Source organism: Hemitrygon akajei, chromosome 5, assembly GCF_048418815.1.
Source record: "Hemitrygon akajei chromosome 5, sHemAka1.3, whole genome shotgun sequence".
Classification (NCBI taxonomy): domain Eukaryota; kingdom Metazoa; phylum Chordata; class Chondrichthyes; order Myliobatiformes; family Dasyatidae; genus Hemitrygon; species Hemitrygon akajei.
In genome coordinates, this window is record NC_133128.1 from 23,342,332 (window position 1) to 23,362,460 (window position 20,129).

The 20,129-nt window shown below is 44.4% G+C and overlaps 1 protein-coding gene across 1 annotated transcript in view; it reads right to left on the bottom strand.

Moving 5' to 3' along the window:
• Positions 1 to 19,330, bottom strand: part of LOC140727545 (interferon-induced GTP-binding protein Mx-like) — a 51,990-nt gene extending 32,660 nt beyond the window's left edge. The window contains exons 1-5 of the mRNA XM_073045014.1: positions 19,283 to 19,330; positions 16,420 to 16,590; positions 7,692 to 7,771; positions 5,514 to 5,706; positions 4,336 to 4,473 (exon numbers count right to left, since the gene is read on the bottom strand). Of these exons, the coding sequence (XP_072901115.1) occupies positions 4,336 to 4,473; positions 5,514 to 5,706; positions 7,692 to 7,771; positions 16,420 to 16,465 (457 nt within the window). The 5' untranslated portion in view covers positions 16,466 to 16,590; positions 19,283 to 19,330. The remainder of the gene's footprint in view (positions 1 to 4,335; positions 4,474 to 5,513; positions 5,707 to 7,691; positions 7,772 to 16,419; positions 16,591 to 19,282) is intronic.
• Positions 19,331 to 20,129: the final 799 nt, after the last annotated feature.

The following is a 20,129-nucleotide window of genomic DNA, read 5'->3' on the forward strand; positions in this document are numbered from 1 at the left end:
AGCAGGCAGTGAAGAAGGCTAATGGAATGTTGGCCTTTATTACAAAGGGAATTGAGTACAAGAGCAAGGAAATCCTCTTGCATTTGTACAGAGCCCTGGTGAGACCACACCTGGAGTATTGTGTACAGTTTTGGTCTCCAGGGTTAAGGAAGGACATCCTGGCTGTAGAGGAAGTGCAGCGTAGATTCACGAGGTTAATTCCTGGGATGTCTGGACTGTCTTACGCAGAGAGGTTAGAGAGACTGGGCTTGTACACGCTGGAATTAAGGAGATTGAGAGGGGATCTGATTGAAACATGTAAGATTATTAAGGGATTGGACAAGATAGAGGCAGGAAATATGTTCCAGATGCTGGGAGAGTCCAGTACCAGAGGGCATGGTTTGAGAATAAGGGGTAGGTCATTTAGGACAGAGTTAAGGAAAAACTTCTTCTCCCAGAGAGTTGTGGGGGTCTGGAATGCACTGCCTCAGAAGGTAGTGGAGGCCAATTCTCTGGATGCTTTCAAGAAGGAGCTAGATAGGTATCTTATGGATAGGGGAATCAAGGGATATGGGGACAAGGCAGGAACCGGGTATTGATAGTAATTGATCAGCCATGATCTCAAAATGGCGGTGCAGGCTCGAAGGGCCGAATGGTCTACTTCTGCACCTATTGTCTATCTACTGCTCTACCTCCATCAATGTGTTTAGTCATGTCCTCAAAAAATTCAATCAGGCTCGTAAGGCACGACCTGCCTTTCATAAAGCTATTTTGACTATTCCTAATTATATTATGCCTTTCCAAATGTTCATAAATGCTGCTTCTCAGGATCTTCTCCATCAACTTACCAACCACTGAAGTAAGACTCACTGGTCTATAATTTCCTGGGCTATCTCTACTCCCCTTCTTGAATAATGGAACAACATCCTCAACCCTCCAATCCTCCGGAACCTCTCCCATCCCCATTGATGATGCAAAGATCAACGCCAGAGGATCAACAACCTCCTTGCTCGCCTCCCACAGTAGCCTCGGGTACATCTCGTCCGGTCCTGGTGACTTATCCAACTTGATGCTTTCCAAAAGCTCCAGCACATCCTCTTTTTTAACATCTACATGCTCAAGCTTCTCAGTCTGCTTCAAGTCATCACTACAATCACCAACATCCTTCTCCATAGTGAATACTGAAGCAAAGTATTCATTAAGTACCTCTGCCATCTCCTTTGGTTCCATACACACTTTTCCACTGTCATACTTGATTGGTCCTATTCTCTCACATCTTATCCTCTTGCTCTTCACATATTTGTAGAATGCCTCAGGGTTTTCCTTAATCCCATCCACCAAGGCCTTCTCATGGCCCCTGCTGGCTCTCCTAATTTCTTTCTTAAGCTCCTAGATCTCTATCATTACCTAGTTTTTTGAACCTTTCATCTGCCTTTCTTTTCTTCTTGATTAGATTTACAACAGCCTTTGTACACCATGGTTCCTGTACCCTACCATTTCCCTGTCTCATTGGAACATACCTATGCAGAACTCCACGCAAATTTCCACTGAATATTTGCCACTTTTTTCCGTACATTTCCCTGAAAACATCTGCTCCCAATTTTGCTTCCAAATTCCTGCCTGATAGCTTCATATTTCCCCTTACTCCAATTAAACACTTTCCTAACTTGTCTGTTCCTATCCCTCTCCAATGCTGTGGTAAAGGAGATAGCATTGTGATCACTATCTCCAAAATGCTCTCCCAATGAGAGATCTGACACCTGACCAGGTTCATTTCCCAATACCAGATCAAGTACAGCCTCTCCTCTTGTAGGCTTATCTACATATTGTGTCAAGAAACCTTCCTGAACGCACCTAACAAACTCCACCACATCTAAACGCATTACTCTAGGGACATGCCAATAGATATTTGGCAAATTAAAATCTCCCACTACAACAACCCTGTTGTTATTACACCTTTCTAGAATCTGTCTCCTTATCTGTTCCTCGATGTCCCTGTTACTATTGGGTGGTCTATAAAAAAAATACAGCACAGAAACAGCCGTCTGGTCTATCTGGTCCATGCCAAACCACTTAAATGGCCTACTCCGATCAACCTGCACCGGCACCATAGCCCTCAATACATCTCCCATCCATGCACCTATCCAAACGTTGAAATCAAGCTTTCATTGTCATGGTCCAGTCCGAAGGCCGCATTCCGGTTCACAGTCCGGTCCGCAGACTACGGACTCCAGGTCCTCTGGCTGTCCCTTGTTTCGGTTGAACTTAATCATTAGCACCTGATGCTCATCTTGGGGCTGGGAATATAAGTGGCCCTGGGATTGAGTGTGGTTGGGGGGTTGTCTTGTCAAGATTCCCTGGGAGCAAATGGCTGGTGGAAGGCGAGAATGGCCACTCCCAATCTTTAGGCTGTGTTGGAGAACCATTGCTTCTTGGAGCCTTGCTGTCAATAGTTGGAGCTGTCATTGTATCATTGCTGTCAGCCTCTCTGAGCTAGATAGGGATCTGGTTGTTTCTGTAGCCAGTCAAGGTTGCTGGCTGTAACTGTGACTCAGAACAACCCTGATGCAGAGATGTAACTGTCTCTTGTTCTTTGGTGTTTGTCTCTTCCTGTCCTTGCCTCTGTGGGGTAAGTCAGGCTGTTCTGCTGTTACCTGATGGATGGTCCTGCCCCACCTTGGTGTGGAGTGAAAGTTGTGTCCTGGCTTGTCGAAGGGTAAGTCCTGGCTTGATGTTGATGTACAGTTCCTAGTCTGTCTCCAAGCTCCAGCCTCTGAGTTAGTCAAGCTCCAAGAATCCCAGACCCAGCCCTGAGCTCCAAGAATCCCAGACCCAGCCCTGAGCTCCAAGAATCCCAGACCCAGCCCTGAGCTCCAAGAATCCCAGACCCAGCCCTGAGCTCCAAGAATCCCAGACCCAGCCCTGAGCTCCAAGAACCCCAGACCCAGCCCTGAGCTCCAAGAACCCCAGACCCAGCCCTGAGCTCCAAGAACCCCAGACCCAGCCCTGAGCTCCAAGAATCCCAGACCCAGCCCTGAGCTCCAAGAATCCCAGACCCAGCCCTGAGCTCCAAGAATCCCAGACCCAGCCCTGAGCTCCAAGAATCCCAGACCCAGCCCTGAGCTCCAAGAATCCCAGACCCAGCCCTGAGCTCCAAGAACCCCAGACCCAGCCCTGAGCTCCAAGAACCCCAGACCCAGCCCTGAGCTCCAAGAACCCCAGACCCAGCCCTGAGCTCCAAGAACCCCAGACCCAGCCCTGAGCTCCAAGAACCCCACACCCCAGCCCCTAGCCCCTAGCCTCTAGACCACAGCCTCTAGCCTCAAGCTCCAAGAACCCAGGCCTTGTCATGTCATTGCCTGGTTTGGGGTCCAAGCCTGAGTCAAGACCCAGGTTCTGGGTCCTTGTGCAGTCTCGGGCTCGGAGTCCACCCCAGGCTCCTTGTTCCCAGTACCTCAATAGACAATAGGTTCAGAAGTAGACCATTCGTCCTGGCCCTGCTTCCCTAGCCTAGTCTGTGACTTGTCCTGTCCTTTCGTTTTGTCCCATCCTGTTCCTAGTACTTCAGTGTTTGTGTCCTGCATTTTGGGTCCATTCCTTATGACATTCATTCAGCATTTGTGCTGGCAGCTTGTTCCACACACTCACAACCCTCTCAGTGAAGATCCCCCTCATGTTCCCCTAAACTTTTCACCTTTCACACTTAACCCATGATCTCTGGTTGTAGTCCCACCCAACCTCTGAGGGAAAAATCCTGCTTGCAATTTACCCCTCATAATTTAGAACACTTCTATCAAATCTCCTTTGAATCTTCTACATTCGAAGGAATAAAGTCCACACCTATTCAATCTTTCCTTATAACTCAGATTGTCTAGACCCGGCAACATCCTCGATGCAGCATTTTTTAAAAAACGTGATGAGTATAACACAATAAATATAAATATAAATGCAATCCTAAAAACCGTATAGCAGAAGTAACTGTTAAATACTGTGCATGGGGAATGCTGAGGGGCTGTGGAAAGGAGTCACTGAAGTAGAGTTAGTGATGGTGGGGTGTGGGTTAGTGGTGGAGCTGTTGATCAGCCTGATGGCTTGGGGAAAGTAAATATTTCTGAGCCTGAGTGGCTCTGGTGTGGATGCTGCGTAGCCTTCTCCCTGATGGGAATGGGACAAACAGCACATGGGCAAGAGTAAGGAGATCAAGAGGAAAAACAATAAGAGAATATGAGTTGGGCTTGAAGTATCAGTTCCCTAATTACAAAATTCAGAATTACTGTATATGATTATAATCAAACAACATGGAATAGACGAGGCATGTCATAGCAGTGATCCAGCAGTTACACAATTTCAACCGACCTTTCAGAATTTCTTTGCCCACTTCAGATGGGCCTGACAGTTCTTTGCTGTAGTTGCTGTAACTGATTTTGGCCCTCCATGTATTCTTCACCTCGGTATTCTTCAGCTTCAGTTCCAAAGGACATCTCGTCACAATACCTGACAAATAAACAGAAATGACAGTGTCAGGCTTGCAATAATCAGAAAGGGGAGGGGGATTCACAGGGGCCGGGGTGGGGCGGGAGCTGGGTGTCAGCAGGTGAGTACTTTTGGTCTGTTACTGACTGTCACTTTTGCTACTAAAATAGGATTAATACTAACCAACAATGAAATGACTAATCGACTTCCTTATTTCCCTTTAGAAATCTCCAGGCATAGCCTATTCGGTCCCTCAAATGCTTACTAGCTCTCAATATTATTTCTGTTGTTTTATCATCTCTAGTACATTATTACTAACAAGAATCTACCAATCTATAACTGAGGGCTAAGTTCCAGCTTTCTCACTATCCTTACCACAGGAGCTTTTGCAGATGCTTGAAAACCAGAGTAACACACACAAAATGCAAGCCAGGTAGCATCTATGGAGACAAACAAGTACAGCTGTAATCAATTATCAGGGTGTAGGCAATTATGGTCTATCCTTGTCCATAACTGTTCTTGGCAAATTTTCTTACAGATATGGGTTGCCATTGCTTTCTTCAAGCTGCAAAGAGTTTTAGAATTATTCAGCCCCATCATGGGCACAGGCCTCCATAGTACCCAAGACATCTTCGACAAGCGGGGTCGAAAACATGATGTCCATCACTAAGGACCCACCACACAAGACAGGCCTCTTCTCATTGTCACCATCAGGAAGGAGGTACAGAAGCCTGAAGGCACACATTCAATGATTCAGGAACAGCTTTTTCCCCTCTGCCATCCGATTCCCAAATGGACATTTAACCTATGGACACCACCTCACTACTTTTCTATTTCTGTTTTTGTTCCACTCATTTAACATGTATATATACACACACTATTTTTTTTAACTATATTATCACAAATTGCATTGTATTACTACCGCAAAGTTAACGAATTTCCTGACATATGACAGTGATATTAAACCTGATTCTTATCTGCCTGAAGTAGGTAGCTTTGGTAAACCGAGATTAAATTTGTTCAAAGGGATATAGTTCATTGTTTTGGGGTACTGTTCTTACCACTGCCCCTGGGTAGACCAATCCCAGAAAGTGCCTCAAGGACGGAGCTTTTTCCAGAGCTTTGATCTCCAATTACTGCGATGGCTGGAAGAGACAGATCCTTTTCCAAACCCAATGCTCTCAGCTTGTCAATGAGGTCAATGCAAGGTCGCACTCTCTTCTCATACTGATTGTACAGCAATGCATCACTTTCCTGAGGCAAGAAACATTGGACCATAGAGTGAGGTACACTTCACAAAGTAATTTTTTCTCTGTGCCAAAAGATGAACTCGAAGTCTAGTAATAGTATTCACAACCTCGGATTATCTCAAAGAACTTCAATGACAAAATAGCATCTATGCAGTACTGTGGATAGGACAGCATGGCAGTTATGAATTTGTTTGTGGAGAGCTGGGCCACTGATCGTGATCATCTAAAAGTCATGGGTTAAGGATGAAAGGTGAAATGTTTAAGGGAGCATGAGAGGAAACTTCTTAACTCAAAGGGTGGTGAGAATGTGGAATGAGCTGCCAGCAGGAGTGGTAGATGTGGGTTTAATTTCAATATTTAAAAGAAACTTAGATATACACGTGGATGGGAGGGCTACGGTCTGGACACAGGTGAATGGGACTAAGCAGAGTAATAGTTAAGCACACTAGATTGACCAAAAGGCCAGTTTCTGTGTTGTAGTGTTCTATTGCTTTATCAGGAATTTAACTTTCACCATTTTAGCTGGTGTTTAAATTATGAGTGAGGAGACAACTTTAAATGTAAATTTTAATTCACTTCTAGATAGAATATTAATTTATTTGCAAAGTTCCAAATTCAATATATATTTCACTCATTGCTTACAACCTTCTCTCGTAGGAACATAAGAATATAAGAAAATAGTATCAGGAGCCAGCTACTTGGATCATTAAGCCTGCCACACCATTCAGTATGATCATGGCTGAACTGTCCCAGGCTCCATCTCCTCTTCTGCACCAGTTATCCAAAGTTCTCAATTCCATGACCTTTCAGGAAAACCGTCCCACTCTCCTTTTTAAATATCACAGCTCAAACACAATCTATAATAATTGAACTTGATCTCTAGTGGTCTTGCCTCCACAACCTTCTTGGGTAGAGAATTTCATGCATTTAACTAGTTCCTCTACATGTTAGTTTTAAATGACTGCTCTGTAATCTCATAACCATGTTTCCTTGTCTGAGATTCTCTCATGAAAGGATTCATCTCAATATTTATCCAAAGGGTTGTATAGATTCTCCTAAATTCCAAGAAACGTAGATCTAATATTTTTAGTCACTTTTATCCTAGCAAATGGCCCCATGAGTCATTTTTGGACCATCTTCAATGGCACTATATCCTTTTATTAAATAAGGGGTCTAGAATTATGTACAGAACTCCAGGTGTGGCCTCACTAGCATTGTATGCAATTCCAACAACACTGCTTTATTTCTAAACTCCAGCCTTCTTGGAATAAAGGTCAGTATGCCATTTACCTTCCTATTCATTTGGTGCAACTATCTACTCATTTTTTGCAAATTGTGCATGAGTACACTGAAATCTTTCTGCACTTCATCCACCTTCAACGCCTCTCTGCGGCTTTTGGATTTGTCTTTCTGAAGTGCATAACCTCACACTTTCCCACACTGAACTCCACTTGCCAAGTATTCAACCAGCTTGTCTGTATCTGGTTGCAGAATTGTGATATCTGCTTGTTACATCCTCAATGAACTTCAGTAAATTTGTCAGACGTGATTTACTTTTCATATATTAACTGGCATGTTGTCGAACTGTGGGAAGAAACTGGAGCACAGGCAGGAAAACCAGGTGGTTCACAGGGAGAACGTACAAATCCCTTACAGCCAGTGCCAGAATTGAACTCTGATCTGCAATGCCCCGAGCTGTAATAGCATTATGCTAACCACTACACCGTCATACTTATTTATTTATCATCGTTATTATTATTTTGCTTTTCTTTTTGCATTTGCACTACTTGTCGTCTTTACACGTTGGTTGGTTGTCCACCTTTGGTTGTGTGTAGTTTTTCATTGTGTTTCTTTTATTTCTAGGTATCTACTGTGAATGCCCACTAGAAAATGAATCTCAGGGTAGTATTTGGTGATGTATATGTATTTTGATAATAAATTTACTTTGAACTTTGAATTGTGAAAACCCAATAATATTTGCAGACCCACCAAATTATTCTCATGTGTGTCCTTTGATGGAAGAACGGAGTCCTTGTACGTCTCCTGAAAGTTTTGTTCGTGGCTTTTCTCTGAAAAACAAAAGGGGAAATGCAACAGACATGGTCAATCAACATTCCTGACAGTTAAGCAAATGTTTTCTATCATGGTCCTATAATGGAAAGGATGAGGTCAAAATATTTGCAAAAATTATTTGGAACTATTTCAGAATTATATTAGTGGCTAATGTACTGGAACAAATCTCCCAAGCCAGAAAATGGTGATCAAATGATATAAGATCAAAACTCACCATTGGCAGCTACAGTTTAAGAACACTTACCTAAACCCACAAGTGGAATTTGCTATTCTTACCCCCTCCTTCTTCTCAGCAGTCTTTTGCAGTGAATAATGATTCATAGGTACTTATGTGCGTATTCTTACAGTGTGGGACAGCTCTTGGAAACCAATTAGCATATGGTCCTGATGGAGTCAGGTTTTATTCCAAGATGATGTACCCTATCCACACATTGATAGGCATACGTAAGTTCAAATAAGTCCCCTTCTCCATTTCTTCTTCCCAGAATGGCACAACCCTGCCTTGTACATCTGGATCCTGGACTTCCTGTCAGATCCTCGACAGGTGGTAAGAGTGGGCTCTCTCACCTCCAACGCTCTGACTCTCAACACAGGAGCCCCTTAGGGCTGTGTACTAAGTCCCCTCCTTTACCCCCTGTATACCCATGACTGTGTCGCCACCAACAGCTCTAATCTGCTAATTAACTTTGCTGACGGCACTACATTGATTGGGCTGATCTCAAAGAATATGAGGTGGCCTACAGGGAAGAAGTCATCTCTCTGACACGGTAGTGTCAAGAAAACAACGTCTCTCTCAAAGTTGTTAAAACAAAGGAGCTGGTTGTGGATTACAGGAGGAATGGAGACAGCTAACCTCTATTGACATCAGTGGATCTGGGGTTGAGAGGGCAAACAGCTTCAAGTTCCTCAGCATCCACATCACTGAGGACCTCACATGGTCTGTACACACCAGCTGTGTGGTGAAAAAGGCACAACAGCCCCTCTTTCACCTCAAATCATAAGAACTTTCTACAGGGACACAATTGAGAGCATCCTGACTGGCTGCATCACTGCCTGGTATGGGAGCTGTACCTCCCATAATCGCAGGATTCTGCAGAGAGTGGTGTGGGCAGCCCAGTGTATCTGCAGTTGAGAATTTCCTATGATTCAGGACATTTACAAAGACTGGTGTGTAAAAAGGGCTCAAATGATCATTGGGGACCCAAGTCACCCCAACCACAATCTATTCCAGCTGCTACCATCTGGGAAACAGTACCGCAGCATAAAAGCCAGGACCAACAGGCTCTGGGATAGCTTCTTGCACCAGGCCGTCAGACTGAGTAACTCACGCTGATTTGAGTGTATTTCTATGTTACAGACTGTTCTATTTATTATAAATGACTACGATTGCACATTTAGATAGATGTAACATAAAATTTTTGCTCCTCGTGAATGTGAAAGATGTAAGAAATAAGGTCAATTCATTCATTCATTAAAAATGTGCTAATTAGGGTTAGAATTTGAATTTAATTTAAGATGGTGCAAATAGCCCGACAGATATTTATAAAATTCGTTATCATTATGTGCTAGATCATATGACAAAGGCCATCATTGTATTTGACCATAATTGTTCCTGGCAAATTTTTCTACGGAAGCGGTTTGCCATTGTCTTCTTCTGGGCAGTGTCTTTACAAAATGGGTGACCCCAGTCATTATGAATACTCGTCAGAGATTGTCTGTGATCACATAACCATGACTTGAGATATTTATCAGCTGCTCAAACGACCATCCACCACCTGCTCCCATGGTTTCACATGGCCCTGATCCGGGGAAGGGGGGAAAGCAGGTGCTACACTTTGTATAAGGGTGATCAGCAGGCTAGCAGAGGGAAAGAGTGCCTTACCCTTTCTTTGGCAGAGATTTATGTCCACCCTGCCATCCCAATGTGTAAAATTATTGAGGGGTGTAGATAATTAGGGCAGACAGAGTCTTTCTCCCAACATGGAAAAGTCAGATACTAGACGTCCTGGCTTCGAGGTGAGGAGATGAAAGTTTAAATATTTGTGAGGCAAGTTATTTTACACAGAGTGGTAGGTGCCTTGAACACACTGCCAAGGTAGAGATAGAAGCAGATATGATAGCTATGAAGAAGAGGCATTTAGCCAAACTTATAAACAGGCAGGGAATGGACAGCTATAGTCCATGTGCAGGCAGATGTGAATAGATTAATTCGGCATCCTGGTCCCGAGCCTAAGATTCTGTTTCTGTGCTGAACTACGCTCTTTCTCATTTCCTAATATCCCAGAGTTAGGCCTCTTCTCAGATTCCTGCTATCTATGCATCATATTTCAGATCTACTTCAGAATGCTTTGGAATGTTTTATTATTTTTCTCTTTCACTTTCTGTATATCAAAACTTAAAGTGAAATGTTTGCATCAAATTAAATCAGCAAGGATTGTGCTGGTGGCAGCTCCAGCACCAACATAGCACCCCCACGACTTAATGACCCAAACCCTGAGGTCTCTTGAATATGGGAGGAAATCTCACATGGTCATGGGGAGAATGTACAAACTTACAGACCGTAGTGGGAATCAAACGCCTCAAGGGTGGCGTTCTCAGGATTGCTGCCAGTGCTATGTGATAGTGATGGTAAGAATTGGAGGAGATGGCAGTTGAATGCATGGCTGAGGAGTTGTTGCAGGGGGCAGGGTTTTAGATTTTTGGACCATTGGGATCTCTTCTGGGGAAGGTGGGACCTGTACAGATTGGATGGGTTGCACCTGAACTCGAGGGGGAGCAATATCCTTGCAGGTAGGTTTGCTAGCATGGTTCGGGAGGGTTTAAACTAATTTGCAAGGGGGATGGGACCTGGAGCGATAGAGCAGTGAAAGAAGTGCATGGAGTAAAGCCAGATCTAACATACAGAGAGGCTTTGAGGAAAGAGAAGCAGAATAAAGGGTATAAAGGTAGTAAGGTAGAAGGGCTAAAGTGTGTGTACTTCAATGCAAGAAGCATCAGGAACAAAGGTGATGAACTGAGAGCTTGGATACATACATGGAATTATGATGTAGTGGCCATTACGGAGACTTAGCTGGCACCAGGGCAGGAATGGATTCTCAATATTCCTGGATTTCAGTGCTTTAAAAGGGATAGAGAGGGGGGGAAATGGGAGGAGGGGTGGCATTACTGGTCAGGGATACTATTACAGCTGCAGAAAGGGTGGGTAATGTAGCAGGATCCTCTTTTGAGTCAGTATGGGTGGAAGTCAGGAACAGGAAGGGAGCAGTTATTCTACTGGGGGTATTCTATAGGCCCCCTGGTAGCAGCAGAGATACCGAGGAGCAGATTGGGAGGCAGATTTTGGAAAGGTGAAAAAATAACAGGGTTGTTATCATGGATGACTTTAACTTCCCGAATATTGATTGGCACTTGATTAGTTCCAAGGGTTTAGATGGGGCAGAGTTTGTTAAGTGTGTCCAGGATGGATTCCTGTCACAGTATGTTTACAGGCCAACTAGGGGGAATGCCATACTAGATCTAGTATTAGGTAACAAACTGGGTCAGGTCACAAATCTGTCAGTGGGTGAGCATCTGGGGGACAGTGATCACCGCTCCCTGGTCTTTAGCATTATCATGGAAAAGGATAGAATCAGAGAGGACAGGAAAATTTTTAATTGGGGAAGGGCAAATTATGAGGCTATAAGGCTAGAACTTGCGGGTGTGAATTGGGATGATGTTTTTGCAGGGAAATGTACTATGGACATGTGGTCGATGTTTAAGGATCTCTTGCAGGATGTTAGGGATAAATTTGTCCTGGTGAGGAAGATAAAGAATGGGAGGGTGAAGGAACCATGGGTGACAAGTGAAGTGGAAAATCTAGTCAGGTGGAAGAAGGCAGCATACATGAGGTTTAGGAAGCAAGGATCAGATGAGTCTATTGAGGAATAAATCTTAACTGTCACATTAAGACAATTACAAAGTCAGCCTACTACCACCTGAAAAACAGACCGAGAGTTAAAGGGGTTATGTCTCAACAAGATCTAGAAATACCCATCCATGCATTTCTTTTTAGTAGGCTTGTCTTCTGTAATGGTGTTTTCACAGGTCTCTGTGAAAAGTCCCTCAGACAACTGCAACTCATTCAGAAGGCTGCTCCCAGAATCCTTACTAAGAACTCATCACTCCAGTTCTCAGATCACTACACTGGCTTCCTGTAAATCAGAGGATTGACCTTAAAGTATTACTACTGGTTTACAAAGCACTGAATGGTCTCGGGCCAAAACACATCTCCTATCTCTTGCTGCATTATGAACCTTCTCCAGCTCTCAGGTCATCTAGGGCGGGTCTGCTTACCATCCCCAGGGTCAAAACTAAACACGGTGAAACAGCTTTTAGTTACTATGCCCCACATATCTGAGGATGTGAAGTCTGCCCCAGCTTTAAGCTCTTTCAAATTGAGGCTTAAAACTTTTCTTTTCCCTGTAGCTTTTAATTGGAATCTACAGCACTGTAACTTCTATTTATCATATTTATTTTTTGTGTGATTTTATTCTCTTATTTAAATATTCTCTGAAATCTAATGTTTGATTTTTAAGTCTTGTTCTATATAAAGCACTTTGAACTGCCTTGTGTTTGAAAGTGCTATACAAATAAACTTGTGTAGGACTCTCAGTACCAGTAACAGTGGTGTTAACTGTCCATCCGAGGCGAATGGGGGTCAACTGGGGGCATGGAGGCTACACTTGCTTGCTACAAGCTTGGTTAGACACTGCCTACTACACACGAAACCATGTTGACTATCCTTAATCAGTCCATATCTATCCAAATACCCATATATAACTTACCCATATATCCAGTGCCTCACAATACCTTTCAATAACTTTCCCACTACTGATGTCAGGCTAACTGGCCCATACTTTCCTGGTTTATTTTTAGATAGATAGATAGATAGATACTTTATTCATCCCCATGGGGAAATTCAACTTTTTTCCAATGTCCCATACACTTGTTGTCGCAAAACTAATTACATACAATACTTAACTCAGTAAAAAAATATGATATGCATCTAAATCACTATTCAAAAAGCATTAATAATAGCTTTTAAAAAGTTCTTAAGTCCTGGCGGTAGAATTGTAAAGCCTAATGGCATTGGGGAGTATTGACCTCTTCATCCTGTCTGAGGAGCATTGCATCGATAGTAACCTGTCGCTGAAACTGCTTCTCTGTCTCTGGATGGTGCTATGTAGAGGATGTTCAGAGTTATCCATAATTGACCGTAGCCTACTCAGCGCCCTTCGCTCAGCTACCGATGTTAAACCCTCCAGTACTTTGCCCACGACAGAGCCCGCCTTCCTTACCAGCTTATTAAGACATGAGGCGTCCCTCTCCTTAATACTTCCTCCCCAACACGCCACCACAAAGAAGAGGGCGCTCTCCACAACTGACCTATAGAATATCTTCAGCATCTCACTACAGACATTGAATGACGCCAACCTTCTTAGGAAGTACAGTCGACTCTGTGCCTTCCTGCACAAGGCATCTGTGTTGGCAGTCCAGTCTAGCTTCTCGTCTAACTGTACTCCCAGATACTTGTAGGTCTTAACCTGCTCCACACATTCTCCATTAATGATCACTGGCTCCATATGAGGCCTAGATCTCCTAAAGTCCACCACCATCTCCTTGGTCTTGGTGATATTGAGACGCAGGTAGTTTGAGTTGCACCATATCACAAAGTCCTGTATCAGTTTCCTATACTCCTCCTCCTGTCCATTCCTGACACACCCCACTATGGCCTTTAGAGCCTTTCTTAAACAGTTAAACAACAATAGCCATCCTCCAGTACCTCACCCGTCACTAAGGATGACAAATAGCTCTGCTGTGGCCCCTTCAAGTTATGTGTTTGCCTCCCGTAGGGTCCGAATGAACACCTTGTTAGGTCCTGGGGATTTATAAACCCTAATTTGGCTCAAGGCAGCAAACACCTCCTCCTCTGTAACAAACTCTTTCTCATCTAGTCCTTTTACAGTATGGGAGTCTCAGTCAACATGTGAAAAGTTAAAATCACCTGTTACAACAACCTTATGTTTCTTGTAATAGTCTGCGATCTCTCTACAAATTTGTTCCTCTAAATCCCGTGCACTCCTGTGTGGTCTGCAATATGGTCATCATAATGACTCACCAGACAAGTTCTCCAGTCTCTCCTGACTGAGCAATGCTGTGACATTTTCCCTGACTTGTAACACCCTCCCCCCCTTTAATCCCTCCAAATCTGTCACGTCTATAACAATGGAACCCCAGAATGTTGAGCTTCCAGTCCTGTCCCTCCTGCAGCCAAATCACACCAATGGCTACAATATCATAATTCCATGTGTTGATCCGTGCCCTGAGCTCATCTGCCATACCCCTGATACTTCTTGTATTGAAATATACACAGCTCAGGACATTAGGCACACCATACTCAATCTTCTGATTCCTGACTTTCTCTGAGGTTTTAACATCTGTCTCCACAACCACTCCACTAACTGTTCTGGTACATTGGTTCTCATTCTCCTACAACTCTAGTTTAAACCCCCCCCCCCCCCATGCAGCAGCAGTAAACCTTCCCACTACGATATTAGTCCCCCTCAAGTTCAAGTGCAAACTGTTTCTTCTGTACCGATCCCACCTTCCCTGGAAGAGAGCTCAATGATCCAAAAATCTGACACCCTCCCTCCTAAACCATCTCCTTAGCCACATGTTAATCTATATAATCTTCCTATTACTAGCCTCACCAGCACATGGAATGGGTAACAACCCTGAGATCACAATCCTGGAGTCCTGCCCTTTAACTTAGCACCGAACTCTCTGAACTCACTTTGTAGAACCTAATCACCCTTCCTACCAATGTCATTGGTACCTCCATGGGTCAGAGCCTCTGGCTGCTCACCCTTCAACTTAAGAATGCAGAAGACTTGATCCAAGATATCCTGAGACTGGCACCTGGGAAGCAACATACCATCTGGGAATCTTGTTCTCATGCACAGAACCTCCTTTATGTTTCCCTGACTAACAAAACCCTTATCACCACAGCTTGCCTCTTCTCCCCCCATCACTTCTGAGTCTTAGAGCCAGACTCAGTGGCAGAGACCTGATCACTGTGACTTTCCTCTGCTAGGTTAGTTCCCCACCCCACCATTGTTGTCATATGTGGTTACTGGAGTTACAGTCATCTTCCTGTCAGCTTGAACAGTCTGGTTAGATTCCTCTGATCTTATTAACAAGGTGTTTTTGCCCACAGAACTGCCACTTTCTAGATGTTTTTATTTTTGGTTTATTCTCTGTACACTCTGCTGTGTGTGAAAATCTCAGGAGATCGTCAGATCAAATCACCCTATCTGGCACCAACAATCATTCCACAAAGTCACCTAGATCACATTTCTTCCCCAATCTGATGCTTGGTCTGAACAACACCTGATCCTCTTGATCTGCATGCTTTTCTGCATTGAGTTGCTGCCAAGTGATTGGCTGAGTAGGAATTCTGCATTAACTAGCAGGTGTACCTAATGAAGTGGCCACTGAGTGTATATATTGATATCAACAAAACAAATTATGTCCTCAAACATTCTAACTATTGTAAACATTCTAACTATTGTAGTATCATCAGGTTCATTTGCAACCAATGAACAAATATAATCAAAATTATTTAAAATCCTGTCTTTCTATTTTTGTTGTAATAACTTTCCACAAAATCAGGATTTTGAATCCTGCTACAGACAGCTTACAGTACTGAATCTACAATTAAGCAGACTCTTTTGTCATTTGCATTTACTTTAAAGCCTAATCAGAAAAAGCAATAATTGTTTGAAGTAAGTGTAAAGAAATGTACAGTTTATTAATTCATGTTTCCCATGGACAGTACCTGTTCTACAGATCACAATGGTGATGCCTTGGCAATATCTTACAGAGATAGAATGGCATTGCTCTCCAAAAAGTCAACATGCTTGCCACTTTACTGCATACTGCCCTGGTGATTGAAGCAGACGTAATTTTCTTTTTGATTCTGGAAATGCACATCTCTAGCAGCAACTAACCTGTACTGGATTCTGCTCAAACTAAAGCAAAACCTTTCAATTATGTTCAGGTATCCTTTAATTCATATACGCATTCCATTGTTTGGCAGAGAACTAATTTTCTCTATCTAGAGTATTTCCATCGAGGGCTGATGTCCCATTAGATCTCAGGGCAGAATTAAGCCATACAGCCCAACGAGTCTACTCCCCATTTCCATCATAGCTCATTTATTATTCCACTCAACCCTATTCTCTTGCCTTCTCTCCATAACCTTTGACACCCTTACTAATCAGGAACCTATTCACCTCTGCTTTAAATGACTTATCAGCTGTCTATGGCAATGAATTCTGCAGATTCACCTGCTTCTGACATAAGGATTAAAGTGATACTATGTGCTCCAGTTCTTTGGCTCCTATCTCTCAGTCATCCAACTACCCTTCTCCATTCACTTCTCCCAGTCTGTAGACACTTTAATTGCTGCTTTTCAAGCTCTGACCTTATTATAGAGTATCCAAATTCATACCTCGGACAGCAAATGAAGCTTAATACTAAGAGTGGTTTTCTTTTGCGAGATCCAGGTGATATTGCAAATATTTAGAAGCAACTCTGAACTAACCTCCGATAAATAACTGTTTTATTTGACTTCCAAATTTCGAGAGCATGCTTAAACTCGATGCTGATCTCCCGTGTGGTGGAAGACGTCCTCCTGGGGAGGGTGGCTCCTGAAACAGGTATGACAGCCAAGTGACTGTGTTGCGGTTCGATGCCGACCTGGGAGAGTCTTTGTCTACCAGTCGGTAGGGCAAGGAAATAAAAGGAAGATAATTAGATGAGAGAGTACGTGCCTTAGTGCTACCATCTTCAAAACTGTGATGCTCACAAAGGTGACATCTATCACTAAGGACCCCCACCACCCAGGGAGGCTCTTTTCTTATTACTACCATCAGGGAGGAGATATAGGAACAGTTTCAGCATTTCAGGGACATTTTCTACCCACTACCATCAGATTTCTGAACGGACAATGAACCAACCTGAGAGCATCACCTCACCATTTTGCTCTCTCTTTTCTCTCTTATTTAACTTATATAACATTTCATGTTGTAAATTATAGTATTTTGAATGTATTGCACTGTAATACTGCCACAACATGACAAATTTCATGGCATGCAATATGTCAGTGATATTAAACCTGACTCTGATTCCATACAATCAGAGATTCAGGAGGCGTCAGATTCATCTGAAACTTCTGGCTAGCCTGAGATCTGATACAAGTCCTGAATGTTCAACTCCTACAGGACAGAACAAAAGTTTCTCAGGGTTGGTGGGAATGATCTATTTGATAATTAACAAGTTGGATTGGTTTATTATATTCCTCATACGTGGGGCATTTTCTTCCTCAAGTCCTGACTCTTACCTGTGTGCTACCTGGTTCTCTTGTGAGCGTTATCGAGCCGCCGGGGCTCGGTGGGAGGGAACTGCTATGTCTGTAAAAGTGGGGGCGGTGCGAGGATCACCGCAACTGGTCTAGCAGATCCGTAGATGGGGTTTCGACCATTAGGAAGGGTTGAAAGGAGCCTAAAGGACCCCAGAAGAGATGGGTTCCCACCACCGGAATTATCAAAACCATCGGGAACAGACTATTCGGCCCTTCAAACCTGGGGTACCAATAAAATCAGACTTACCATTAGGGACTCAAGTTCTTTAGGGTCGACAATTGGCGGGAAATATCGCAGCACTGGCACACCAGCACTTTGCTTCTTTTGGTCAACATGTGGTCAATTAGTGGTTGCACTGGATCTAATATCTAAACAGTCTTTTCCACTGGGACTTAGAAGGCTTAAGAAAACATCATTTGAAAACCCCATTGCCAGTTGCAAATTAGTTTTAAAATTAAAGGGGGAAACTGCATCAAACAAGCTAACTGCAGAAGTTGGAAGTTTCCTGTTGTTGAGAGATGAAGTGCGAGGCTTAATCGAGCTTGCGTCTCTGGGTGCTATTGATTCATTCGCGTCCAAGCATTCGTCATCGTTAGGTCGCATCTGGAATTTCCATTTAGCGGACGATTTCCCTGCACACCGCTCTGACACATTGGGAAATCATGTACTTTGCAGGTTACACAAGTGGTTTGCCTTTGCCTTCTGCCGGGTGAGTTTAAAGAGATCACCACCTCTTGCAGTGAATGACCAGGGCGTCTAAGTGCCTTGTCAGGCTCTTAGCGATCCTCAACGCCTGCTGGTCTCCTCTCCTCAATCTGTTAGGGCCAGACTTCACCTGCTGGGCTAGGCAGATCCCCTACCTCCGTGGTCCCCAACCACCGGGCCGCAAAGCACAGTGCTACCGGGCCGCGAGGAAACGATATGATTTGGCGATATGAAACGATATGAGTTAGCTGCACCTTTCCTCATTCCCTGTCACGCCGAACCCACGCGAGGTCATCAGTCGCCCAAACGCAGTGACACCCTCGCGCCAGGGGTCACTGGTCGGTCTCGGGTAACCGGCGGCTTCGCGTGGCCTGCAAGAAATGCCGTTGCCACCGGCCTGGAGCGCGGACGGATGGGCGCCGTCTCTAAGCCAGTTTAGCACACCGAATGTTCGTGAGGAACCCGGTGCTAAAGTATTCGCAGACGACCTAATTCGGGCTCAGGGTTCCGTAAGTAGCAGAACAGCTACCTCGCTGCGATCTACTGAAAGTCATCCCTCGAGCCAAACTTTCGCCGGCCGATAGATCCTACCTACCTACAGGGGGAGGGGAGGGGCTGTCTCACTCCTCGCTCGGTCGGTCACTCTCTCCGGACAGCGACCGCCGCGACCTCCAGCCCTGACCTTGTCCTCACCCCACCCACGACCAGCCGCACCTGGCCAAGGCGGCGGGCAGGCGGGAGGCTGGAGTTCGGTCCCGGAGGCTGTCTAATGAGGCAATTAAGCCCTCAAAACTGCTTCGGCACTTTGAATCCAAGCACCCCGCACTTATAGACAAACCCATTGAGTTTTTTGAGCGGAAAAAAATGTGAGCAAACGGGACAGAAGCAAGTGCTGATAGCCACATAAACGAAATTGTGGAATAGACTGGACATAAGGAACCTCCTTCGAGTATCGCTGTATTCCGGTCGTGTTTCACCCCCTCCCCCCGTCGGCCGGTCCGCGGTGCAAAAAAGGTTGGTGACCCCTGCCCTACCTCACCGAGGGTCGAAGACCCGTCGGATGCCCTCACCTGGTTTGGCCCGTCTGCCGAGACGGTTCACCGAAGTGTGGCCGCTGCGCGTGTTACAGCTACTTGGAGCCACAGGTGAGAGCTGAGCGCCCGGTGGGGACCAAAGGTGGACGAGCTGCCCTGAAAAAGGGCACGGCAGTCCCCCCACCAGAGGTGCTACACCTCCCCATACACCCCTCCAAGCAATAGCGAGGTTAATTTGGAGTTAGGAAGGGTTTGAAACTACGGTTCGAAAGGCGTAGGGTTTCGCCGGCAGTGTTAACGATACCTTGCAATTGAGAGCTCTCCTCGCAGCCGAGACGCCAACAAAGCGAAAGGAAAGATAACGCTGCTGAGAATTTTTCTGCACCGCTATAAATTTATTTCTCTTTTGCTTTCACTTTCCCCGTTTCGCAATCTCGCGTCACGTGATTTTTTTGTAACTCCCGGTTTGTTTTCTCTGAATTCAACCTCCTTATCGACAATGGATTAAGGAACATCATACTCAGAGTTTGCCGAGTTATTCTTACTAAATAGACACGCGGATAAAGACGTCTGAAATCTCCAAGAGAAGTTTCATGGCTGTCTATGCATGCTATTACCATATTTATCATGACAATATAATTAATGTATTTAATATATAATAATTGCACAAAAGGAATTTAAGATTAAGCTTTATTTATCACATGTACATTGAAACATACAGTGAAATACATCACGTGCCTTAAGGACCAACATCCTTGCTGTGACACCCTGTGAGTGTTACCACACCATCCCAGCGCCACCATGGCATGCCTGCAATTCTCGACAGAACTCAGAACACAACAACATGGAACACAACAAGCAACAAAACATAGGACATAGAATAGTACAGCACATTACAGGCCCTTCGGCCCACAATGTTGTGCCAACCCTCAAACCCTGCCTCCCATATAATCCCCCACCTTAAATTCCTCCATATACCTGTCTAGTAGTCTCTTAAACTTCACTAGTGTATCTGCCTCCACCACTGACTCAGGCAGTGCATTCCACACACCTACCACTCTCTGAGTAGAAAACCTTCCTCTAATATCCCCCTTGAACTTCCTTCCCCTTACCTTAAAGCCATGTCCTCTTGTACTGAGCAGTGGTGCCCT